The sequence below is a fragment of the Cavia porcellus genome, unplaced genomic scaffold (genome assembly GCF_034190915.1).
Source record: "Cavia porcellus strain 051 isolate PalLab524CR breed Dunkin Hartley unplaced genomic scaffold, mCavPor4.1 scaffold_38, whole genome shotgun sequence".
NCBI lineage: Eukaryota > Metazoa > Chordata > Mammalia > Rodentia > Caviidae > Cavia > Cavia porcellus.
This window is the reverse complement of record NW_026947521.1, coordinates 454,655-476,812: the sequence shown is the minus strand read 5'-3', so window position 1 is coordinate 476,812 and position 22,158 is coordinate 454,655. Positions and strand designations below refer to the sequence as shown.

Here is a 22,158-nt window from a genome sequence, read left to right as displayed (position 1 = left end):
ATGGATGTACTCTCGTCACCCGACTCCCCTGCTGAATCAGTGCCTGCTGCACTGAGCTCTTCCACACCTCCGTGAGGGAGGAGGATAGCACTGTGGCTGAGAGACACAAGCTTAGCCGGGCCTTGTGGCTCACGCCTATAATCCCAGCACTCAGGAGGCTGAGGCAGGAGGATCGTTGTGAGTTCGAGACCAGCCTGGGCTACAAAGTGAGCTCAAGGCCAGCCTGAACTGCATATCGAGACCCTGTCTCAAAAAGACAAAAAAAAAAAAAAAAGACACAGGCTGAGTTCAAGTCTTACTCTGCTGCTTACTGATGGTGTTACCTCAAACCATCCTTTTTTCTGTTTTCTGACAAAACAGGAGTAACAAAGGTAGCTGCCACTTAGGGTTGGTGTGAGGTGGGTGAGGTAACCCAAGATAACCCATGTGCTTCCCCAGAAGTGCACACTCAGTAACTGTTCGGTGACCTTTCCAACCCAGAGACAACTATACTCAATGGCGGTGACCTCTGCATGCTTTCTTATGCTAGAGTGAGAAGCCCTTATGCTGCTAAGTGCTCAGGACAGGCGATGTTTGGAAATTAAAAGGTTTCATTAAATAAAAGATGAGAGCTGGGCGTGGTGGCGCATGCCTGTAATCCCAGCACTCGGAGGGTCTTTGTCAGTTCGAGGCCAGCCTGGGTTACAAAGTGAGCTCAAGGCCAGCCTGAACTGGATAGTGAGTCCCTGTTTCAAAAAGACAAAATAAGTAAATGATGAGAATCTAAAGCTAAAGTTTAACACATTAAGTTTGGAGATTTGGGAAGGCTTCTGCGGTGCCTCTCCAGCTGAACCTTCCCGTCATAAACATCCTCAGATGTGTGTTTAGGGGCTGTGTCATCCCAGGGCATGAGGTGGGGGGGCAATCACCTCATCAGAGGGCTTCGCCTCGGGCAGGCGGCCTCCGCAGCTCTGCCCCCACTTCAGGCATCACAAAGATCACTGTCATCAACAGAACTGAAGTCACCAGTGAGCATCGAGCTGCGAGTCCGCCCCATGGTTTTCGCCAGGGTTCAGGTTTTCCACACCCGTGGGAACAGCAGAGCCCTCAGCCAGAGGGTGGTCTACCACACGCGCATCCCGTCTGCTGACTTGGACGGTTTTTGGGCTTTGGAGCTTGGTTTTTGGTGTTTCCTTTTGGAGGCTTTCTCTCTGGTTGCCCATCTGCCTGGAAGGAGGGTTTGCATTTGTGCCACGTGGTGAGAAGCCCGATGTGTGTGGGGCTCTGCACCGTGCACACACAGTGCAGTTCCTCCATGCTGATCCCATCCCAAGCAGTTTCAGCTTCCCGGGTACGGCTCTTTCTGCTTGAGCTCAGCTCTGTTCGGGGCACTGATTGCAATGGGCCTCAAGCAATATAAATTAACAGCCGAGGTGATTCCCTGTACCACGTGAAAATAATTGTATGTGAAGGTTTACTTGGAATTTTTCCTGCATTTTTCTTATTGCTTTATTTCTTTAGCTTCATTGCAGATGCCTGGTTGCTTTCATCAAGCACATTTCCATTTAAGAGTGATATAGTCATCAGGAAAGTCAGCAGGGCTTCCCAAATGTGTAGTAGTCCTGACTCAGGCTTGATGCACAAACTGGTACGGAGATAAATTTGTAGCTCTCTGTTTCCACTCCGGAGTCTCGCACATCTCTTTTGAAGGTTGGTCTGCTTTAGAGACGGTTCTGGATCTCTAACACATGTCCTTCTTCCTGTCTAGAAACAAGCCAATGACCTCGTGAGTACCCTGATGAAGTGTACGCCTCACTACATCCGCTGCATAAAACCGAACGAAACCAAGAAGCCCCGAGACTGGGAGGAAAGCAGGTAAGTTCCCACCAAAGGCAACGAGGAGATGGCTGGTTTGGGTGCTGCACAGTCCCCTTGAGCCTGAAGGGAGTTTCCTGTGACCTGGGCCCTAGCAGTTTTGGTCCTGCTCCCAGGCTTTGCTGTATACATCCTGTCTTGCATTTTTCAGGACAAAGCCGATGTATTCCTTCCCTCTTTGTCTTCTAAAATGTGATCAGGACCCTTCAGTTTATAATCTACAACTTGCAATGCAGATCTTGGCCAAGCCAGGAGCAAGTGGAAAGATAAAGGAGACCCTCATTGCTGCAGAGCAGTCGTGGCTTTCAGATTAGCTCAAGGTTCCGAGGAGACCTTGGCGCACTGGCTCCTGGCCGGCACCCACCGTGCTCAGCTCAAAGTGTATAGGAAGGAGCAAGTGGCGAGTTACTGAGGCTCAGGGAGATACAGGGCCGTCCCTGAAGGCCTGGAATTCTGCCCTCATACCACGTGGCCACCAGGAAGCCCGTGGGGAGCAGTCACAGCTGCAGAGAGTGCATTCAGCGCTCAGGGACAGGACCCTGTGATGACCTGGGGTGCTGAGCTGGAAGGGGGCGCCCCCTAGCATGGCACCTCCGGCTCCAGACAGCTCTGCTCCTTGGCGGCTGCCGTCCTCCTCTGGGTCACCTGGTCCTGACCCTGGGTCTCTGATCCCCTGCAAATCTCGTTCTGGGGACTTCTCTGCTTGGCAGTCTCCTGCAGGGTGACGCTGCCCCAATACTTCCTCCAATCCTGGGCATGGGCTGCCCACGTGCGGTTCACCATCCGTTCCTCTGTGCCCTGGAATTGTACTACTCCATGTTCTTAATTTATCCTCTGCTTTTCTTTGGTTTGGTTTTACTGGGTGGTGTTGTGTTTTGTTTTGACTTGAGAAAGGGTCTCTCTCTGTAGCCCAGGGTGGCCTTTAACTTACAGCAACCCTACTGCCTCAGCCTCCCAGGTGCTGGGATTACAAGCTTATACTACCACACCCAGCTGTACCCTGCTTTTCTGAACCACATGACTTGGTTTCTCCTTTGAGGCTAGGACAGTAGCTGCACTGTTCTCTCTACCCTCCTAAGATTCTGAATGCTTCTCCAGCCTGAGTGTGAGTCAGAAGCCCCTGAAGGACTGTGAAAACCTACATAGTCCCTGACTTCCTGACTGCATTTTAAAAACCTTCAGTGGTGCTGGTGACGATGCCCCAGGCACTCACTTTGAGAACCTGGCTGGTCTGGAGCCAGGAGGAGTGCCAGAGTTCGGAATAGCTGTGTCCTGGTGCCAATCTGCCCTCCAGAGCTAAACAGGTCGGGTCTGCTCCCCGAGGCCCTTGGCATGAAGGAGTGTCATAGGCGACCTCACAAGTAAGCGGCAGGCATCTTAGGAGCAGAGTTACTGCCGAGCGGCCCCCACCTCACACTGTCCCCCCACTTCCCAGCCAGAAACCTTAAGTGAGACTGCCCCGTTCTCCCTGCCCAAGTGGAGTGGCCTGGTACCCCTCCCCTCTCCAGGCCACTAAGCCCCTGTGATCGAGAAAGCGTGGGGCAGCGTCTGCTGGGAGGGGTCCCCACTCTGTGCTTCCTTCTCATCAAATCCAGCCTGATTCACTGGCATATCGGAAGACAGAGAAAGGAAGGCAGCCATGAATTTTATTCAGCAAGTCCTCAGAGCCTCTCCTGGTAGTGTTTTCCCCTCCCTCCCACTTTCTTTCTCTCCTTTTTTCCCCTTCTTCCTTTTCTCCTCTTATTTGAATTTCAGCAAAGAATGTGATACCGTACTATAGGTTCATGTAAGTGGGTTTAAAGAAGCTCAAGTGTTCTTTGGACAGTATTGACTGGGTTGGTGCTTCCTCTAGGCTGACTTCCTGGGACCCCCGGATTCCAGGTGCAGATGTCTTAGCAAATGGCTGAGCTCCAGCCCAGTGCGGAACAGTAATCTCTGGTGCAGGTTTCTGCCCCATCGGCGTCCTTGGCAGAGAAATTTCCTCATCCCCCCCGGGATTATGGACCATGGGGTTTTCTGTTTCTGGTTGCAGATCAGATTTGTTTGGTTTCTGGCTGAGCTGCTTGCCCTGGATTCAGAATTGCTACCCTCGGGGAGTCCCAGGCCTTGGCCTGCAGGAGTCTGTGGCTGATGACTGTTTGGAAATGATGCAGAAATGACTCTTCCCCAGAGATAGAAATGTCACAGCGTGGGGTCAGCCAGATTGTGCTGGCTCATGTCTAGTGAGGAGGTGACAACACCCCTTGGAGTTTCAGAAATCACCGTGGGTCCTTGGCTGCTGGCAGGCACACCCCAGTTGCTAGACTGATTGTCCTGCTGAAGGAGGTTTCTGAAAGGAAATTTCTCGATATGGGAGTAGTGGTGAATGAGAGGTTTTGACCCATGTGCTTCATGGGAAAGGAGCATTTCTGCCTGGATCCACAGGTTGTGTGTTCCTGGCCTCAAAGCTGAGAGTGGAGCTAAAATGGGTGCAGAATCCTATCCAAAGAGCCGAGCTCCAGGATGGGTATTCAGTGTGTGTTTCTCTTAGGCCAGGGTCAGTTGTGGATTTGGAAGATAAGGAAAAAGAAAACGACCTCTTTTCTTGAATGAGATTTGCACCCCTTAGTTGAACAGTCCTCAAACTCTGCCCCTCTCTCCACCTACACCCCTCAAATGTGGGTGTGGACCATGCCTTCATTTACAGGACTTTAAAGCATTACTTTGCTCGAAGGAGTTCACTTTTCTAGCTGTCAGACTTGAGACTGGCACCAGGGCAGCTCAGCTCTGCAGTGCCTGCCCCAAACCCTGTCCTTCGTCCCTGCACTGCTCAGCTCCTGCAGTCCAGTGTCCCCTTCCTGTGCCTGCCCCATCCCAGGGCCCTCTGCTTCTTCCTCTGCACATGGTGAGCTCATGTTGCCCTCCAGGGCCACTCTGGAGAATCCTCCTCCTGATGGGAAAACTCCAGGTCCGTCCCCGCTCTGCTGTCCTGGTATACTTACAGTGTATCACTTCACGTCACTCACACCCCAGAACTAAGTACTTGGGGTGCACAGTACCAGCTAGAAATCAAGAGTTGGCGTCTGCCTTTGTTTCACAGCAGAGGGTACTGAGGCGCAGAGCAGCCCCACAGCAGCGGAGTCCAGGCTGCCCTGGAAACCCGGCCACAGTAGCAGCCCTGGCAGGAACCCCGACCCTGGCCTTGTCACTATCCCTAGAACCGTGCACAGGCCGGCGTGCACCAGTACATGACGGCGTAGATGGAAATGATGGTTTGCCGAAGAGCCTTGCTGGATGACCACAGTCGGGATCCTGTGTGAAACGGGTGCAATCTGGTCATCGCTGTTTTACAGCAGATCTAGGCCCTGCTCTCTGGGGCCCATTGTATTTATCAGCTGTCCATCCTCGTGATTAGATGTCCAGAGTGAGCAACTTAGAGAAGGAAAGCTTTATTTTAGCTCATGATTTCAGAGGGTTTGGTCCATGGTCAGCCAGCTCCTGCTCCAGGCAAGCTCCTGTGGCAGACAAGCAGGATGTGGTGGTGGGAAGCTGCCCACCTCTTCCTAGCAGCCAAGGAGTAGAAAGGGGAAGGGCAGGAACCTGCAACACCCTAAGACCCCTTTCAGCTATGCCCTATCTCCTTTCTCCATCACCTTGCAATATGCCGCCCCATGCCGATCGCAGACACAGATTAACCCACCAAGCCAGTTAAAGCCTTCACTACCAGTCACTTCCCAGAAGCCCACCAGGAACCGAGTGTTCAACACTTGAGCCTTTTTGGAGATTTTGAATCCCAGCTGTGACACCTGTCATTGGCACTGTTCTCCCCCATTTTTCCAGAAAGGGAGCGTATGAGGACCTGACTTCCTACCACAGTGCAGTTCCTACATGGCACCTGCAAAAGAATTTTCACAGATGACACCTTTCCCAGGATCTGTTCAGCCAGTCTGTATAGCATGCAGCCCAGAACCAGTTCCCAGGACGTATGAGCACATGGGTGTTCAGCGTCTGACCCTGGAGTTCGGGGAACTGCTTCTCATTGGGGGGGAACCCACCGTGTTACCCCCAGACCTGCCATACCTTTTAATACCAGCACCTCCAAGGCAGGGGCTCTTTTTCTCATATGAAAATACCCATATGCAGGAATATCCGTCTAGCATTCTTTCTGCTTCCATTTTCCAAAATACATGCTAGATTGTTAACTGTTAAAGGCGCTTAAATCTGTAATTTGAATGTATTTGTAAATTTAGACACTTAAAATTAATACCTTCATATACTTTTATTTACTTACATTAGAAAAATCCTAAAAGTATAGTCTCATTGAGTCTGGAATCAATATTAAATTTAAGATTCAGTAACAGAACAGCATCAGCATCTCTTAATGGAAAAGTTAAAATTCTTTCCATGCATAGTAAGTTCAAGGCCAGCCTGGGCTACAGAGCCCATATCAAAAATAAAACAAACAAACAAACAAAAAAACATAGAAGTCCCGCTGTTTTAATTTATTCTCTAAATGACAGGTATAGGGGGTTGGTTGGTTGGTTGGGAAGGGCCAGGCTTTGAGCTCTATCCCCAGGGCCTGCCCTGGACCTGCCCTGAGCTATATCCCCAGTCTTCTTTTAATTTTTATTTTGAGACAGGGTTTTGCTAAGTTGCCCAGGCTGTGCTAGAACTTGTGATGCCCTTGCCTGAACCCTGGTAGTGCTGAGATTACAGGGAGGTGCCAGCTTTTATTCTTTCTTTCTTTATTTACTGTGGGGCTGGGCCTCACTGTGTTGCTCAGACTCAACTTAAGTGGCTTGGACTATAGGCACAATACCACCATGCCTGGCTTTAGCTTTTATTTTATTGTCATTCTCTGGAATTGATGTGTAATATCTTCTTGGGGGGGGGTATCTTTTTGAGACAGTCTTGCTATGCAACTCAGGCTGGCCTTGAGCTCACTTTGTAGCTCAGGTTGGTTTTGGGTTTTTTTTTTTTTTTTTTTTTACTACTATGGGATTCATTGGGACTCGGGTTGGTTTTGAACTCACAAGGATCCTCCTGTTTCAGCCTCCTGAGTGCTGGGATTATAGGTGTGCACCACCACACCCTGCTTGTGATATCATCTTTTTTTTTTTTCTTTTTTCTTTTTGAGACAGGGTCTTGCCATGTAGTTCTGGATAGCCTTAAATTGATTTTGTGGCCCAGGCTGACCTTGAACTCACAGGAGTCCCCCTGCCTCAGCCTCCTGAGTGCTGGGATTATAGGCATGTGCCACTACACCCACCTGTGATATCTTCTCATATGGTTGCTATATAACTGTAGTATTGAATAATATATTTTAAATTTAATATTACCTGAGAGGTCATCTTAGTATCTGAACACTACAGATTATAGTCTTTTTTAATATGTGTTTCCCTGCAGGTTGCAACAAAGGGCTGAAGAGGTGGTCAGCAAGTTGGTGGTGCTGGTGGGTGGGGGGTTCTCCTGTGCTGGGCTCCTGATACCAACAGTCACATGTGTGTCCCCTGTGACCAGTCTCTTTAACATACCACGGTGTTTTGTATTTATCCACTGCTGTGTGTTGTCGGGTCATCTTATCCAGTGGACATACCACATTTCACTGGCTCGTTCATTGACCGCCTGGCACCTCTGCCTTTCAGAGTCAAACATCAGGTGGAATATCTGGGTCTGAAGGAAAACATCCGCGTGAGGAGAGCTGGTTACGCTTACCGGCGTGTCTTCCAGAAATTCCTGCAGAGGTAAGGAAAAAAAAGTGACTTCAAACTTTTTTTTAATGTACCCACTTAAAGTATGTGATTCAGCAACTCTTTTCTTGTACTGGGAATTGAACCTAAATTGCCCCCACTCAGATCAAACTTGCAGTCCTCCTGCCTCAGCCTCCTGGAGTGCTGGGATTACAGATGCAGGCCTTCATGCTGGCTTTTCAACATCTTTTAACAGTGTTGCATAGCTAGCACAACAGTTGATTTTAGAAAATTTTCTTACTTGAAAAAGAATTCCTGCTCTTGTTAGTTGTCAGCCTTCTTTCCTGCCCCTGCCTTAGGCCTTCCCTAATCTACCTCCTGTCCTATAGATTCGTCTGTGCAGGGATCTTCATATAGACAGACCCTTGTGTGTGCTCGAGTTGCACTGACTGCTTTGACTTACCATGTTTCCAGGAGTCACCTATGTTATTGATACAGGGGCAACACAGGATCTGCAGATGATACAGGGGAAATACTGTAACTCCCGACCTGCTAGATGTTGGATACACCTGAGTCCATGGTCCCCAGAACTGAAGAATGAATTCTGAAGAACAGTGGAGGTTAAGAGTAGGAAATACCTGTTAAGAACTCCTTAGGAGTTCTTCTAAGGGGCAAGAGGGCCCTGGGTGGGGTGCCGACACGCCCATGGCCCAGAGGAAGCTACATTAAGTAAAATCACAAGGTGGTGCAGTGTGGGACAAAACTGTGATCAGCCAATGACATAAAAGTCTAGTGCTTAGGTAACACTAATCCAGTGGAGAAAAGCAGGTCTCATAGCAAGTGTGGAAGAACAAAGAGTCTTCGGGGAAGGATGGGTCCAACCTGGATGACTGATGTCCAGCTAGACTGTTGGACCAGGTGATACCACTAATCTGTTCCCTCGGGGAGGCAGGTAGGCCCGGTCGGTCAGTCCGTCTTCATCTTGAGGCCTGGCCTCCAGGAGATGGGCCTCTGGTCACAGCTGTAACGTGTTTTCATCTTTCACATTGATTCTCTTAAGGGCCTGCCCTGTGTGACTGCCTGGAATATTTCTGCTTCACTTAGATCCTGTGACTGTCTTTCCATTCCTGCGTGGCTGAGCACAGCTGTTACCCAGGCTTCCCCCTCCTCTCCCGCTCATTCACTGCTTGGTAAACACCAGTTGTTCATGCTGTGAATGATGCTGCAGTAGAAATCTATGCCCTGGTTTTGTGTGGACATGTGGTCGCAGCACACCGGCAAGGGGAGCTGCTGAGGCGTCTGGAAGCTCTATGTTAACCTTTTGCAGGAAGTGCCAGGTTGTGTTGGAAATGAGCCACTTGCAGTCCCACCAGCCAGCAGGGTTTGAGGTTCCAGCCAACTATGTTAATGTGTGACTAACCCTGCTGGTGGGTGTGAAGTGGTATTTCAGGCAGGCTGATCTGCATTTCCCGGTGGAATGTGATATTCCTATGCTTATTGGCAGTTAGCATTTTCCTCTTTGGAGAAATGTATGTTCGGGTCCTGTGCCTGACTTAGGACCCTGTGTATTTTTTATTATGGAGTTGTAATATTATTCTTTTGATCACAGCTATAAAGTATAGAATACATCAGTAGTGACCAGGGTGCAGTAAACTCTCTGTGGAGCGTGACTCTTAGGTTGAAGAATTTAGAATAGCAGGGCGTGGTGGCCCATGCCTGTAATCCCTGCACTCAGAGGCTGAGGCAGGAGGATCAACTGAGTTCAAGGCCAGCCTGGGTTACATAGTGAGTTCAAAGCCAGCATAGTGAGGGAAAAAAAGAATTTAGGGTAATCGTGACTTAGTGAGGGCTGAAGTGTAACTTGACTGAGTGAATTTACAGTATGAAAACAATTGCAAGAAAATATTTACCCTACTTAGGAAATAAGCTAAAGTATTTAACTTCATTTTTTGTGCAGTTCAGGTTTAAATTTAAACTGATTCTTCATATTTCCTTTCAAGTGTTTTTGGCAGGACCTATACCTCAGTGATTCTTATTTTGTGCTACTTGCCTTTGAAAGGGATAAAACTGAGTGTGTAAGGTATGATGTCACCCGTACTTCCTGAATGACTCTGTAGAGTTCTCTGCGCTAGCGCCATCTATTTAATTTTAAGAAATAGAGAATAAAAGAACAAAGTCAAATTTAGCATTTTAGTCAGAAAACAGTGTTTTTCTTCCTGGTATTATACAGAAGCAGGATGTAAGGTTTTTTTTTTTTTTTTCTAATTTAAATATAATGTAACAAAGAACCAGCGGCCCGAAGAAGCCTGTAAGCCCAGTCCTTGAGATCCAGTTCTCCTGAGGCAGCTCCTTGGGAGCTGCTGTTTCCTGTGCCAGGAGAGTGGCACAGCCGAGCTGCCCCTCAGATGCCCCCAGAAAGGGTCGGTCACTCGAGGATGAGAGAAGCACAGCTTGTGACCCAGGAGACGTCAGACGTGCTGAGTTTGGGGACCTAGATCGTGGGAAATGAAGTCGCAAACCAAAGGAAGAAGTTAGGAGAGTTTTCTTGGAGAGAAGGAGAGCCCCTGAATTTCCCAGAGGGGTCCCCAGGGGTGGCTCCTGAGGCACTTTGTCAGGGGTGATTTATTCAGGAAGTCGCACTGTGGGTACAATGCAGGTCTCACTGCCATCAATCTGGAGGATTCCCAGCAAAGCCACTCAGCTGGTACTGATTCAGCAGGAGACAGGTCATGCGGTATGGAAAGAACCCAGGCGTTTCAGGAAAGGGATGGATCAGGCTGTCTTGGCCACCCACCTGGGTCACTGATGCCCAGCTGGACTTCTTGACCAGGTGCTAATTGCAGTCTGACCTCAATCACTGCCGATCCCTCGGGAGGCGTGTGGGCCTGGCCATCGAATCTTCATCTTGAGGCCCAGCCTTCCTCAGATGCACCTCCAGCTCCGGTTCACAGTCTTTATTTTTGTGCTGACTTCCTTGAGAGCCTGGGCCTTCTCCTGCTGTGTATTAATTTCATTCCATTTAATAAAGTCTCATTAACTCTGATCCTGCAAATGTGAGTTTCCCAATAATTCTGGAGGTAGATTAGGCCAGGAATAAGGATCACGGCCACTGTTCTTGGAATTAGAGATCCAGGGTACCAATAGTATAAGCTGGAGTGCATAAAAGAAACATTCAGGACATTGATAAAATAATGCATAGGACCTTGAAGCACCGCGCACCCTTCCCTTGCTGAGGAGCATCTTTGGCGGTAACAATGAGGCTTTGACCTTCCTTGAGTGGGTCAGCGGTATAGATGTCCTGTGCATTTTGAGAGTGTGTCCCAGGACCTCTGTCCTTTGCCCACTCAATGCCAGTTCTGTCCCTCCTCCCAGGTGTGACAACAACGCATCTCCAGACATTGTTTAATGTTCTCGGGGACACGGCCAGTTGAGAACATTAGGCAGTAACGTTTTTTTGGTGTCAAACTGCATTTCTTTGAAAATATCTTTTTATGTGCATGTATTTTGGAGACGGTTATGTTGTACAGTTCAGGTTGGCCTTGAACTCACCTTGTAGCCCAGTTTGGCCTGGAACTTTGCAGCAATCCTCCTGCCTCAGCCTCCTGAGTGCTGGGATTACAGGTGTATATTACCACACTTACATGAAAATACCTTTTTTGAATTAAGAAGGAAAAAACAAAACAAATATACAAAGCAGTGAATGAAAAGGGATTTCCTTCATCTTTCCTGATGCAGAAAGGTCTGCCCCCTTTAGTTCCAGAATTCAGTTTGTAATTTTTTCCTCTTCTGCTGTTTGTTTCGTGGTGTCATTTGTCAGATTAACATGATTAGATCAGATAGGAAGTTGATTCATGCTAATATGCAGCTTCAGGTAGGCACATTCACTCTGGGTTTTTTTCCCACTCTAATTAGGAACTAAGACAGTTTACTTCTGTTGGTAATATATGCTATTACCAAGTAATATGTAGCTCTTAGGGGAAGCAGAGAGGATCACTGTCGTCCCAACCCCTGACCCTTGGGTGCCATTGACCTGTTTCTACCCCACAGTAGCAGTTTCTGGGAACCAGGGTGTGGCCCTGGCCCGGCTCAAGGCCTGAGGGCCTGGTGCTTCCATCCAGATGTGCTTGCACCTGGGCCACGCCCTGCAGCTATGCCCTGCACACCTCTGTGGTGTCCCTTGTGCATCTGACATTCCTTCATGTGCACCTCTCCTTGAGTATGTCAGCCTCTGACAACAGACACTCTACCTAAGCAGAATACCTGCACAGACTTTAAGAGTCTTCAAAATAAACATTTACTTAGAAAGCCCTCCATGGTTTTATATATAGTGCCGTTTTTGAAGAGACAGGTTGAGGTTCAAATTCCAGCTCTGACACTTTAATAGCTATCTGCTTCCCCCCAAAATAAGACCTGGCCTGAAAATAATCTGCTTTAAAATAACTAGAGATGAAGAATTCCAGGTCAGCCAGGCGTGGTGGCGCATGCCTGTAGACCAGCCTGGGCTATAAAGTGAGCTTAAGGCCAGCCTGAGCTGCATAGAGAGACCCTCGCTCAAAAAGACAAAAAAAATCCCAAGCCCCCTCCTCCCAGAAAAGCAGAAAGAATAAAAACGCCAGTCCTAATCAGCCTTTTCTTACCTTACCTACGTCGCCGTTCTCTTGCATAAGGCTGATTCTGGGCTCTAGTTTGCAAGGCTGATTATCTTGCAGTGAGGTCTTGTTTTCGGGGCTGATTATTTCCCAGTGAGGTCTTGTTCTCGGGGCAGCATGGTAAGCAGCCTTGTCTCCACTTGCCTCTGTTCCACTCCACATGGGTAACCAGCCTGACCTCGGGGCTGTGGGACGGAATAGGATAAGATCGAGCCTCTAGAGCCTGTTGTGCAGGGTGAACCCCGAATGTGCAGCCTCTCACATCAGCTTCTGCTGCCCCGGGCCAGGCATCACTGAGGCACTGTCTGTGCCCCACGGGCTTCCAGGCTGGGCACCCACCAATGGGTGGAGATGCCCCCAAGGGAAGCACGGATTCCCCACATAAGCACAAACACAGCTGTCATCGTGAATATCCCTTGAATAGGGTCCCATGTTTTTAGCTACAGGAGAAAATAAGGGGGCAATTTCGGTGGGGGCCCATGAAAAGGCTGTGTGGCTGTGACTGGGGGAGCCCTGAGATTGGCACGGCCCTGAGGGGATGGTGTGGGCAGGGGCATTCATGTGGCTGCATCCCCCAGAGAATGGAGCCATGGGAGAGTGTGGAGGTGGGAGGTGGCTGCAGGTGTCAGGACCTGTGCTGTTCAAGGACAAAGCAGTAGGACAGCCATGTCCTGTCCAGGTTGTGCAGTGCTACATGTGTGGGCATGTGCCCTGCACCCAGGGAGACCAGGTTTGAGACAAGACCATTACTTTATTTTGCCTGACATGTGTCGCCGGTGACCTTTAACAGTCCTGTTTCTAGGCAGTGGTGAGGAAAGCAGATTTCACCCCAGCGTTAGCATGGAAACGGTATGTGGGATGGATGCGGGGAGCTGCATGGCCCCACTGGACCTGACGTCCTCGCCCCAACATCTCCACACAGGTATGCCATCCTGACCAAAGCCACCTGGCCAGCATGGCACGGCGACGAGAAGCAAGGTGTCCTGCACTTGCTACAGTCCGTCAACATGGACAGTGACCAGTTCCAGCTGGGCAGGAGCAAAGTGTTCATCAAAGCCCCCGAATCCGTGAGTGGACATCGCAGCCCAGGCTTCCGGGTCACCTCCGTTTCTCCCCCCTTCCCAGTCTGAGTGCCTCCTCTGCCACAGTCCTGCTGTTGCATGGTTGTCACGCCCAACTGCTTCATGCAGAGTGGACAGTACGCACGGGAAGGTGTTGCCCTCTCATGAATTTGTGTCACACTGTCTTAGTTACTTATTACTGGGACAAAATACCCAGCACCCACAGGTTGAAGGAAGAAAGGTTTATTTTAGCTCACAGTGTGGAAAGGTTTCAATGAACAGTCAGCTGGCGCCAAGGCAGGGCAGCATGGCAGGGTCCATGACGGGCAGGCAGGAGGCAGTAAGCAGTGAGCCTGTCTTCTTTCTGTCCCTTTATGTTCCATCCAGGCTACAAAGCTACTGTCTGGTGCCACCCATGCCCAACATGGGCTTCCATTGTCCACACCTAGAACTGTGTCCACCAGTTTCGTTATCCACAGCCTTAACATCAGTGTCGCACACCCATGATCCAGCCACCTCCCCTGTGTGAGTGTGAGGCTTTGGGGACATCTAGGTACCGCCATAACACCCCGGCTCTGTGCACTACCTGTGGGGGCAGAAGCCCAGCCTGATTTGTGTACCAGAGCCCTGGACACAGTGCCTTGGTTATCCTGTGTGTAGTCGGAAAGGGGCCTTCTTGGGGCTGCAGCCTTGTCTGGGTGACAGGAGCAGTCAGTGACATACAGGCTCAGGTTTCTCCTGTGGGGCAGAGCCAAGTCCAGGCTAGGAGTGCTGGAATTGTACTTGAGAACCGTCAGGAAGCCCAGGAAGGACAAGGGAACAAATCTCTGGGTCTCTGGAACAGACACACTGTGCAGCTCATCCAGCCATCAGCCCCCTACAGATGGAAGTAGGCAGCTTGGTGAGCGTCCACAGGAAGCTCTGCCCATGGTCAGGATCATGCAGAGCCCCTTAGAAATTCTGCCCGGGTAGCTTAGACTGCAGGGAAATTGTTAGGACTGAGCTCTGGTGACCTTGATTCTTGAGGTTTCCATAATCATTACAAGACTCTGCTGCAAGAGTCAACAGAGACCGTGGCGAAATCAGTCATCAGACCCAGGGGAGACAGTGGGAAGTGACCGTGTTGGGAGAAACCAGGGCACTGGACTTCAGGCAGATCCTTGCTGAGCTCTGCTCTTCCTGCCTCCTGGTTGGGGCCGAGACTCAGGCCTGCGGCAACTGTAACTGAATGACTCTGGAAACCGTAAAGCTGATGAAATAAATAGCAGTACACATCAATCGAGCCCTTGTATGAAAAGTTGGTGGTAGCATTTTCCCACTCTGAGCTATTTGTAGCTTTGCAGCAATTGCATTTCCAAATATAAAATGAAAATGTTGTGTCATACGCCATTAAGCCACCCACAGGACGGTTCCGGTCCTTTCTAAAAGAGGATGGAGGGATCTGTCAGCGCACCCGGAGTGCTGCAGGCTCCACTGCCTTTCTTTACTTCTCAGCTTGCTAAGTGATCCTGCGGAAGTCAAGCGACCTCAATATTTTTCATGCTTTCTTTTTTATTCCAATTGAGCTGAGCTTGGAGAATTTATATCCAAAACCAAGGTTTATTTTTGGATTTGCCTTGCTTTGCTTTTCCCCCCAGTTGCATTTGTGCCATTGCTCGTCTGTCCTGTGTCTATACTCACACACACACACACACACACACACACACACACACACACACACATTGCTTCCCCCAGCCACTCCCATCCAAGCCCGGTCTTGACCTGGAGGTGCTTTGCAGAAGGTTGCTTGATAAGATCCGTGTCCCGATTGCATCTCCACTTTCACAGCGTGCTGGAGTCACAGATAACTGCATGCTTTATTCACTTTAAAAAATCAACATCAGGGGCTGGGGATTTAGCTCAGCGGCATAAGTGCCTGCCTTGCAAGCAGGCAGTTGTGAGTTCAATCCCTGGTACCAATAAAAAAGGAAAAAGACAAAAAAAAAAAAAAAAATCAACATCAGCAGACACTGGACACCATGCTTTTGTCGTCCTGTTTCACATGTCCGTGGTTTCGGCTTTTGTCTGTCTGCTGTTATTCTCTGCTGTTGAATATTCCTGACTTCTAACTTTTTGGGCTTTTGGGAAAAACCCTAAATAGTCTGTAAGAGTCAGGAGCCATTCACGGCCTCTTCATGTCTGTGAGTCACCCGTGTGTGTCTCATGACACTTCCAGGTTCTTTCTGGGAAAGAAAGAGACAAGGGTTACTCAGAAGGCAAGAAAGGTCGCTGTGTGTTCTTAGATGCTGCCTCTCCTGTCCAGCCGCTGACCACGTGTGTCCAGAACCTGGCTTTGGGGAGGCTCCTGCAGCTTCTCGCAGATGCCGAGCAGCCCAGGCCTGGGCGTTCGTGCGCCCTCTGAGACCTCATTACCCCACTGCGGACCATGAGGAGGAGAAGCAACTAAAGATAGACCCAGATGAGCAGATGCAAACCAAGCCCAGCTGCCTCCCGCCCAGATACGGTGTTTACTTCTAGAACATCTTTGGCAGCGACTGCTCAGCTTCCCTTTGGGCTCAGATTAGCCCCTTTTATTTTTTTCCTGGAGAATCAGTTTCCCAAAGTGGATGTAAAGGTTCCCCACCATTCTACAAGTTGACTAAACACAGATTTACAGAGGCAAATCTAGAGCATTGCAGCTGAGGAAGAGCCCAGAGAAGCCTGGAAGGCCTGGGCCACTGGTTTGGGGACGTTTTGGTTCCGTCTGGAGAATGGAGCCAGGTAGCCAGCGTAGGGGTCCAGGTGTTGAATGAAACAACCAAGGGTGGTGGTGGGGGGGGGAATTCCTGACCCCTAGTGGACACTCAGGGCGCTGCAGCTGTTTGTTGTCCCCAAGCCTGGCTGAGCTGGGGTTATGGTAGGGGGCCTGGGCTGCTGGCCCGGCCCAGCTGAACTGGAGCGCTAACCAGTGCACCAGGGCCAGCTCTGGTCTCTGAGGTTACTATCCTTCACCCCAGAGGCTCCTCAGAGAGTCCTACAAGCTAGGGAGCTTAGAACTAACCCAGGAGCACAAAGCCGCCTTGCAGAAGCTGGAAGCTTCTGTCCCCGGGCCACATGGCCACTGCCAGTGCAGCTTCCACGGAGCAGGTGGTGGTGGCAACTGAGTCACAGAGATGGAGCCCAGCAGGGCAGAGACCATCGTAACTTACTCAAATCAAGCCAGACCTTTGCTTTTTGTTTGCTTTTTGAGACAGGGTCTCACTATATAGCCCAGGCTGTCCTGGAACTCATGGCGGTCATCCTGCCTCAGCCTCCTGAGTGCTGAGATTACAGGTGTACACCACTGTGCCTGGCCTGTTGCTTTTTGCTGAAAGAAAAAACACAGGGGTAAAAACATATATGGCCAGAAACAACTTGCCACAGTGATCATTCAGGCATAAGTGCCTGCCCTGCAAGCAGGCAGTTGTGAGTTCGATCCCTGGTACCAATAAAAACAAAAAAGACAAAAAAAAAAAAAAGCAACGTCTAGATCTTGTGGGTCAGCTCACCTGGGTTTTCTCTACACTTGCAGCTGTTTCTTCTCGAGGAAATGAGAGAACGGAAGTACGACGGGTATGCCCGGGTGATACAGAAGTTGTGGAGGAAATTTGCAGCCCGGAAGAAATACGTTCAGATGAGAGAAGAAGGTATTTTAGTTGTTTTTGTTGCCTTCGGTTACTTTCTGGTGAGTGCATTTGAACGACTTATTTAAAAGCAGTGGAAGGGGCTAAGGATTTAGCTCAGCGGCATAAGCGCCTGCCTTGAAAGCAGGCAGTCATGAGTTTAATCCCCGGTACCAATAAAAAGGAAAAAGACAAAAAAAAAAAAAAAAAAAAAAGCAGTGGAGAGCCGGGGATTTAGCTCAGTGGCATAAATACCTGCCTGGCAAGTGCAAGATCATGAGTTGGATCCCCGATACCAAAACCAATAAATGAAAATAAAAATAAATAAAAGTGGTGTGTGCTTTGGAACAAGATGTGATGTGGTGTGCTGGATGTCTCACAGCGTTTGGTCTCTCTGTATTTCTGCTCCCTGTCCCCCTCTCTCTGGCTGACGGACCCTTTCTTCCTCTCCCCTCCTCCGGGAACTGCAGCCTCAGACCTGCTGCTGAACAAGAAGGAGAGGAGGCGGAACAGCATCAACCGGAACTTCATTGGGGATTACATCGGGATGGAGGAGCACCCCGAGCTCCAGCAGTTCGTGGGCAAGAGGGAGAAGATTGACTTCGCAGACACAGTCACCAAGTACGACAGGCGGTTCAAGGTGCGTGCCGCCCCCGTCCCCGGTGCTCCCCATCCTGCGGACAGGGGCTGGTGACATCGCTCTTCTGGTTACCATGCCGGCCACTGTAATTGTAGAAAGACTTAAAGACCTGGTGAGGTCAAAAGGAAAACAGCCAGGTACACGCAAAAACAAGCACTGTTGGCATCTTGTGTGTACTCTTCAGGCCTTTTTCAGTGCAAACACGCATTTCCATAGTTAGTTTTATAAAAAAAGAGAAAGTTCACCTTTTGTACTGTTTTATATCCTGAGTCTCTTTTTTCAGTGCCAGGAAGAACTCCCCATGTTACATAGATGCATCAGTGTAAATTATTTTATGTTCCCACACAGTATTCTATTTTTAGAATAGATGCTTCTTTTTTTCTTTCTTTCTTTCTTTCTTTCTTTCTTGCTTTCTTTCTTACTTTCTTTCTTGCTTTCTGTCTGTCTGTCTTTCTCTCTTCCTGTCTTTCTGTCATTCTTTCTTTTTTTTTTTTGAGACAGGGTCTCCCTATGTAGTCCAGGATGACCTTGAACTCACTATGTAGCACAGGCTGGCCTTGAACTGGTGATGATCCTCCTGCCTCAGCCTCCGTGTGAGTGATGGGATCACAGGCAGGCACCACCACACCCTGTTTGGTGCCTTGCTTTTGAAACCATCTTGTGAGTCAAATCTTCTTAGATTTTTTTTTTCCTTACATCAGGAAAAAAAATAGTGGAATAAATAACAGTGGTTAATTGAATAAGAAAGATGCTACTGTTTTGCTAAAGCCAAGTCACCCTAAGTTGCTCTGGTGGAGGTTTTGGACATAGATGTGAATGTTTGCCACTCCTGACAGCGCTTGGCTGTCCTGTGGTCACCTGCTGCTTCCGAGTACGGTCACCTTCGGTTCTTCACATCACTCACTGCAATGAGACGATTTCCGTTTTATAAGAACTGTACTCCTGAGAAGATCTGTGAAGAGACCTGGGGGCTGAGGGGCTCCTGTCTGGGCAGTGTCCAGCAGCAGGTGGTTAGCAGGCCACCCTGCCTGCTTGTTGGCCCGAGAGCCCTTTTGGCATGTTGGTTTCTTATGGAGGCCTGGCTGCATCTGCCATGCTGTAAGTTAGGGCCACTGAGGGGGTGGCTGTCCCACCCACAGCAGCCTCCCTGTGCTGCAGCCCCGGAGGCCCAGCTATCGCCTGGGAACATCATCCTCCTGACCACGTCTGTCTCCTGCAGGGAGTAAAGCGGGACCTGCTCCTCACCCCGAAGTGCTTGTACCTCATCGGACGGGAGAAGGTGAAGCAGGGCCCGGACAAAGGCCTGGTGAAGGAGGTGCTGAAGCGGCGAATTGAGGTGGAGCGGATCCTGTCTGTGTCGCTCAGGTGAGCGCAGGGCAAGGGCCTTGCGGGCCCTCAGCCTCTCTGTCTGTGTCCCTCGTCAGTCCAGTGTTGGGGAATCGCCCTTCTGCCTTCTCCCCGGAGGGTGCAGGGCCGCCTGGTGTCATGGGGGACTCTGGGGCGGGATGGTGATTCCAAGAACACGCTGCCTTCCTCAGCTTGGCTCTGGGCCAGGTGTTGGGGATAAACCCACAGTGCAGAGTGTACCTCACAGGGAGGCTCCCACCAGAGCACAAGGACTGGACTCCCAGCCCAAGCTAAACGCCCAGTGCACCCAGAGCAGACAGCTGGAGTGGGTGGTTCTGGCTGGTAGGCAGGCTGTGGCCAAAAGTAGCCTGTCCACCTCTTTGAAAGGCCAGGCCTTTGTGGTGAGGCAGAGACACTGTGTGGTTTCAATGCTGCTTGTCAGTGAGACCTACAACTCGGCTATCACAGGTTGCAGCTGCAATCAGACAGTCGTGCACGTTCGTGCTGCCCCCTCCCCACCCTGGGTCTGGGTCTCCTGACCTGCAGCCCGGCAGAGCTCGGCGCTCTTCAGCTGGCTGGCGGTGAGCTTCTCTTCATTCATTCCTCTGTTGTGGCTGGTGCACTGTGGCTGCAGGGGGCCTGAGAGGACGCCCTAGACCCTTCCTGTTGCCATAGCAAAGCCCAGAACTAGGAGACGGCGGGGCAGACGTGTCCTGCTTGGCCTCAGTCAAGAAGCCGTTAATGGTGAGACAGTGACCGCAGCAGACAGAGCCTCCCACTGAGTCCTCACAGCCAAAGGGGCAGCTGCTCCTGCCTCTGGCGGCCTGGCACTGGCTCCCTGGTGTCCATGGGGCTGACAGGGAGACCACGGGAGCCACGCTCTGAAGGGTCAAGTTCCACGCAGAAGGAGAAGCCCGGCTTTGGAGGTCATGTGCGCTCCAGGCTTGTGTGACCTGCTGGCCTTGTCACCCAGCTCTGTGGCCGCTCCTGCCAGGGCAGTAGCCCTAGGGCCAAGAGCAGCACCCGTCTCTGCTGAAGCCGCCTGGCCGAGCCTCTTGCAATTCCCTACACCTGAAGGATGGAAATGTGGCCTCTGTCCATCCCCCTCATCTGTTTTCATCCCTGCCGCACACACAGTCCCCAGTGAAAATCCAGCCTCAGAGACCACCGGCTTCCTTACAAGACAGACTCCAACTGGAGAGCCCTGGCTTTCTCTGGTGTGGCCTCCGGGTGGCGGCTGATGGCTGGGGAGTGGAAATCCCGATTCTCCTCCCAGGCCAGGCACACAGCTGCCTTTGCTGCCCCATATGCTGGCTTCCCTGATGTGCGTCCCATTCACACCCCAGTTTGCACACACTCCTACCCTGTCCATGCACTCGGCCCCTCCAATGTGTGTCCTTCCATCCGAGCTGGGGACAAAGAGTCCCCGCCTCTGCCTCATCTCTGCTTGTTGAGTCCCACAGTGAAGCAGCAGCAGCAGCACCTCTGCCCCTGTGCTCCCTGGGCTCCCCCGGCTCCCGTCTGTCACCACTGCTGGGACTGTACCATATATCCCGCCGGAACCAAGCGAGCCCAGAAATGTTGGTCCCCCATCATTCCTTTCGTAACACTCTGGATGTGTGTATCTTGAGACACAGAAGTTGAATTTAAAAATGGATTTTTAAAAAAAATACGGGCTAAACTGACCTTAAATCATTGGTTTTCAAAATCACATGGAAGAGGTATCTTGATTATGTTCTGGGCATGCTGGAAACTTCCCGTAAAAACAGATTTCATCAATTTTGTTATGTAACTCGGTGTTGGGTGTTTTGTTTTCAGCACTATGGGAGACAGGGAGGAGAGAGGACAGAGGAAAAGCCAGGCATTAGCAGAGACTTCAGAGCGGGCACTGGTCACCCCAGCTGCAGGACCTTGCGGGCCGGCCGCCTCCCGGAGCCTGTCAGTGATTATAGTGTCAGTGATGGGATCTTCAGAAACATCCAGCGTTTGTTAAGTGTCTCCAATCTTTTCACAGTACCATGCAGGACGACATTTTTATCCTTCACGAGCAAGAATACGACAGTTTGCTTGAGTCTATCTTCAAAACGGAATTCCTAAGCCTCCTTGCAAAGCGTTATGAGGAGAAAACTCAGAAGCAGCTACCTCTGAAATTCAGCAACACGTAAGCCGGGCTCCGGGCTGGGGTGTCAACCCAGCCCCGGGGGATGGGGAGTCACGGGAGGAGGGGGTCTGACCTCCCACAGTTTCGGGGAGTCCCGCCCTGCAACCCCCTGTGTGCCTGGCTTCCTGGGAGTTGAGAGCCTGCTACAGATACTTGGACAGTTGTCACAGTTTTCACAGGGTCACCTTGGCGTGTTTCCCCACGGAGGGTCTGGGTAGAGACCACCCACGCACCGCAGGGGAGGGCAGATTTGTCTGTGTCACCCACAGAAGGGGATTTACTCCAGCTGTCCTACTCAGATGTCCCCCTCTGTCCCCAGAGGTGACCTCCCCCTCCCCCTACTCTCTAGCACATGGCCCCTGAGAAGCCTTAGCTCACTGCAGGGACCACAGGGAACTCTTGCTTGGCTTTGTTCCCCTGTGGGAAACACAGGTTAGAAGCCAGGCTGTGGAGTGCGTGACCTCAATATGCAGGCGATGTGGAGAAATTCCACAGGGCAGCAGCTTAGGAATTGTGGGCAAACCTCAGTTTGGGGTTCGGGTTGGGATCCAGCCCCCTCCTGCTGGGTGGGACGTGAGGGGGAGGTGGACTCGGAGTGGGGACCCACTCCATGCCAAGTCATCCCCAACCTGTGTCTGGCATCTCAGTCTCCCTCAGACATAGATAGCTCCCTGAGGTACCCAGGAGCACCTGGCGGTAGCACAGCTAAGCAGGTCCCCCTCACCCGCAGGGCTCTTGAGCTGTTGGGCCCTAGGTGTTTGTGCTTCTGATGCCCCCATGGGCTCCCAGTGGCACCACGCTGGTTAGCGCTGTGCCCCGCTGTCCTGTCTCCACCTACAGGTCCCAGCTGCAGGGCCTGTGACAGCCGTCCAGGCCGCCTGCCCTGGCTCAGTCCGATTTGCTGATTCGTCCCGTGTACCTCTTGCAGGTTGGAATTGAAGCTGAAGAAGGAGACCTGGGGTCCCTGGAGTGCAGGGGGCTCCCGGCAGGTGCAGTTCCAGCAGGGCATCGGTGACCAGGCTGTGCTGAAGCCCAGCAACAAAGTGCTGCAGGTCAGCATCGGACCTGGGCTGCCCAAGAACTCCCGTAAGTACCACCGTGTACCTACCCCCATTGCCGGGCCGTCAGGTGGGGTG

At 50.9% G+C, this 22,158-nt stretch overlaps 1 protein-coding gene across 1 annotated transcript in view; it reads left to right on the top strand.

Moving 5' to 3' along the window:
- Positions 1–22,158, top strand: part of Myo1e (myosin IE) — a 170,717-nt gene that overhangs the window by 133,438 nt on the left and 15,121 nt on the right. The window contains exons 17-24 of the mRNA XM_013145478.3: positions 1,748–1,854; positions 7,479–7,577; positions 13,095–13,239; positions 16,784–16,898; positions 17,345–17,514; positions 18,734–18,879; positions 20,876–21,022; positions 21,951–22,108. Coding sequence (XP_013000932.1) covers positions 1,748–1,854; positions 7,479–7,577; positions 13,095–13,239; positions 16,784–16,898; positions 17,345–17,514; positions 18,734–18,879; positions 20,876–21,022; positions 21,951–22,108 — 1,087 coding nt within the window. The remainder of the gene's footprint in view (positions 1–1,747; positions 1,855–7,478; positions 7,578–13,094; positions 13,240–16,783; positions 16,899–17,344; positions 17,515–18,733; positions 18,880–20,875; positions 21,023–21,950; positions 22,109–22,158) is intronic.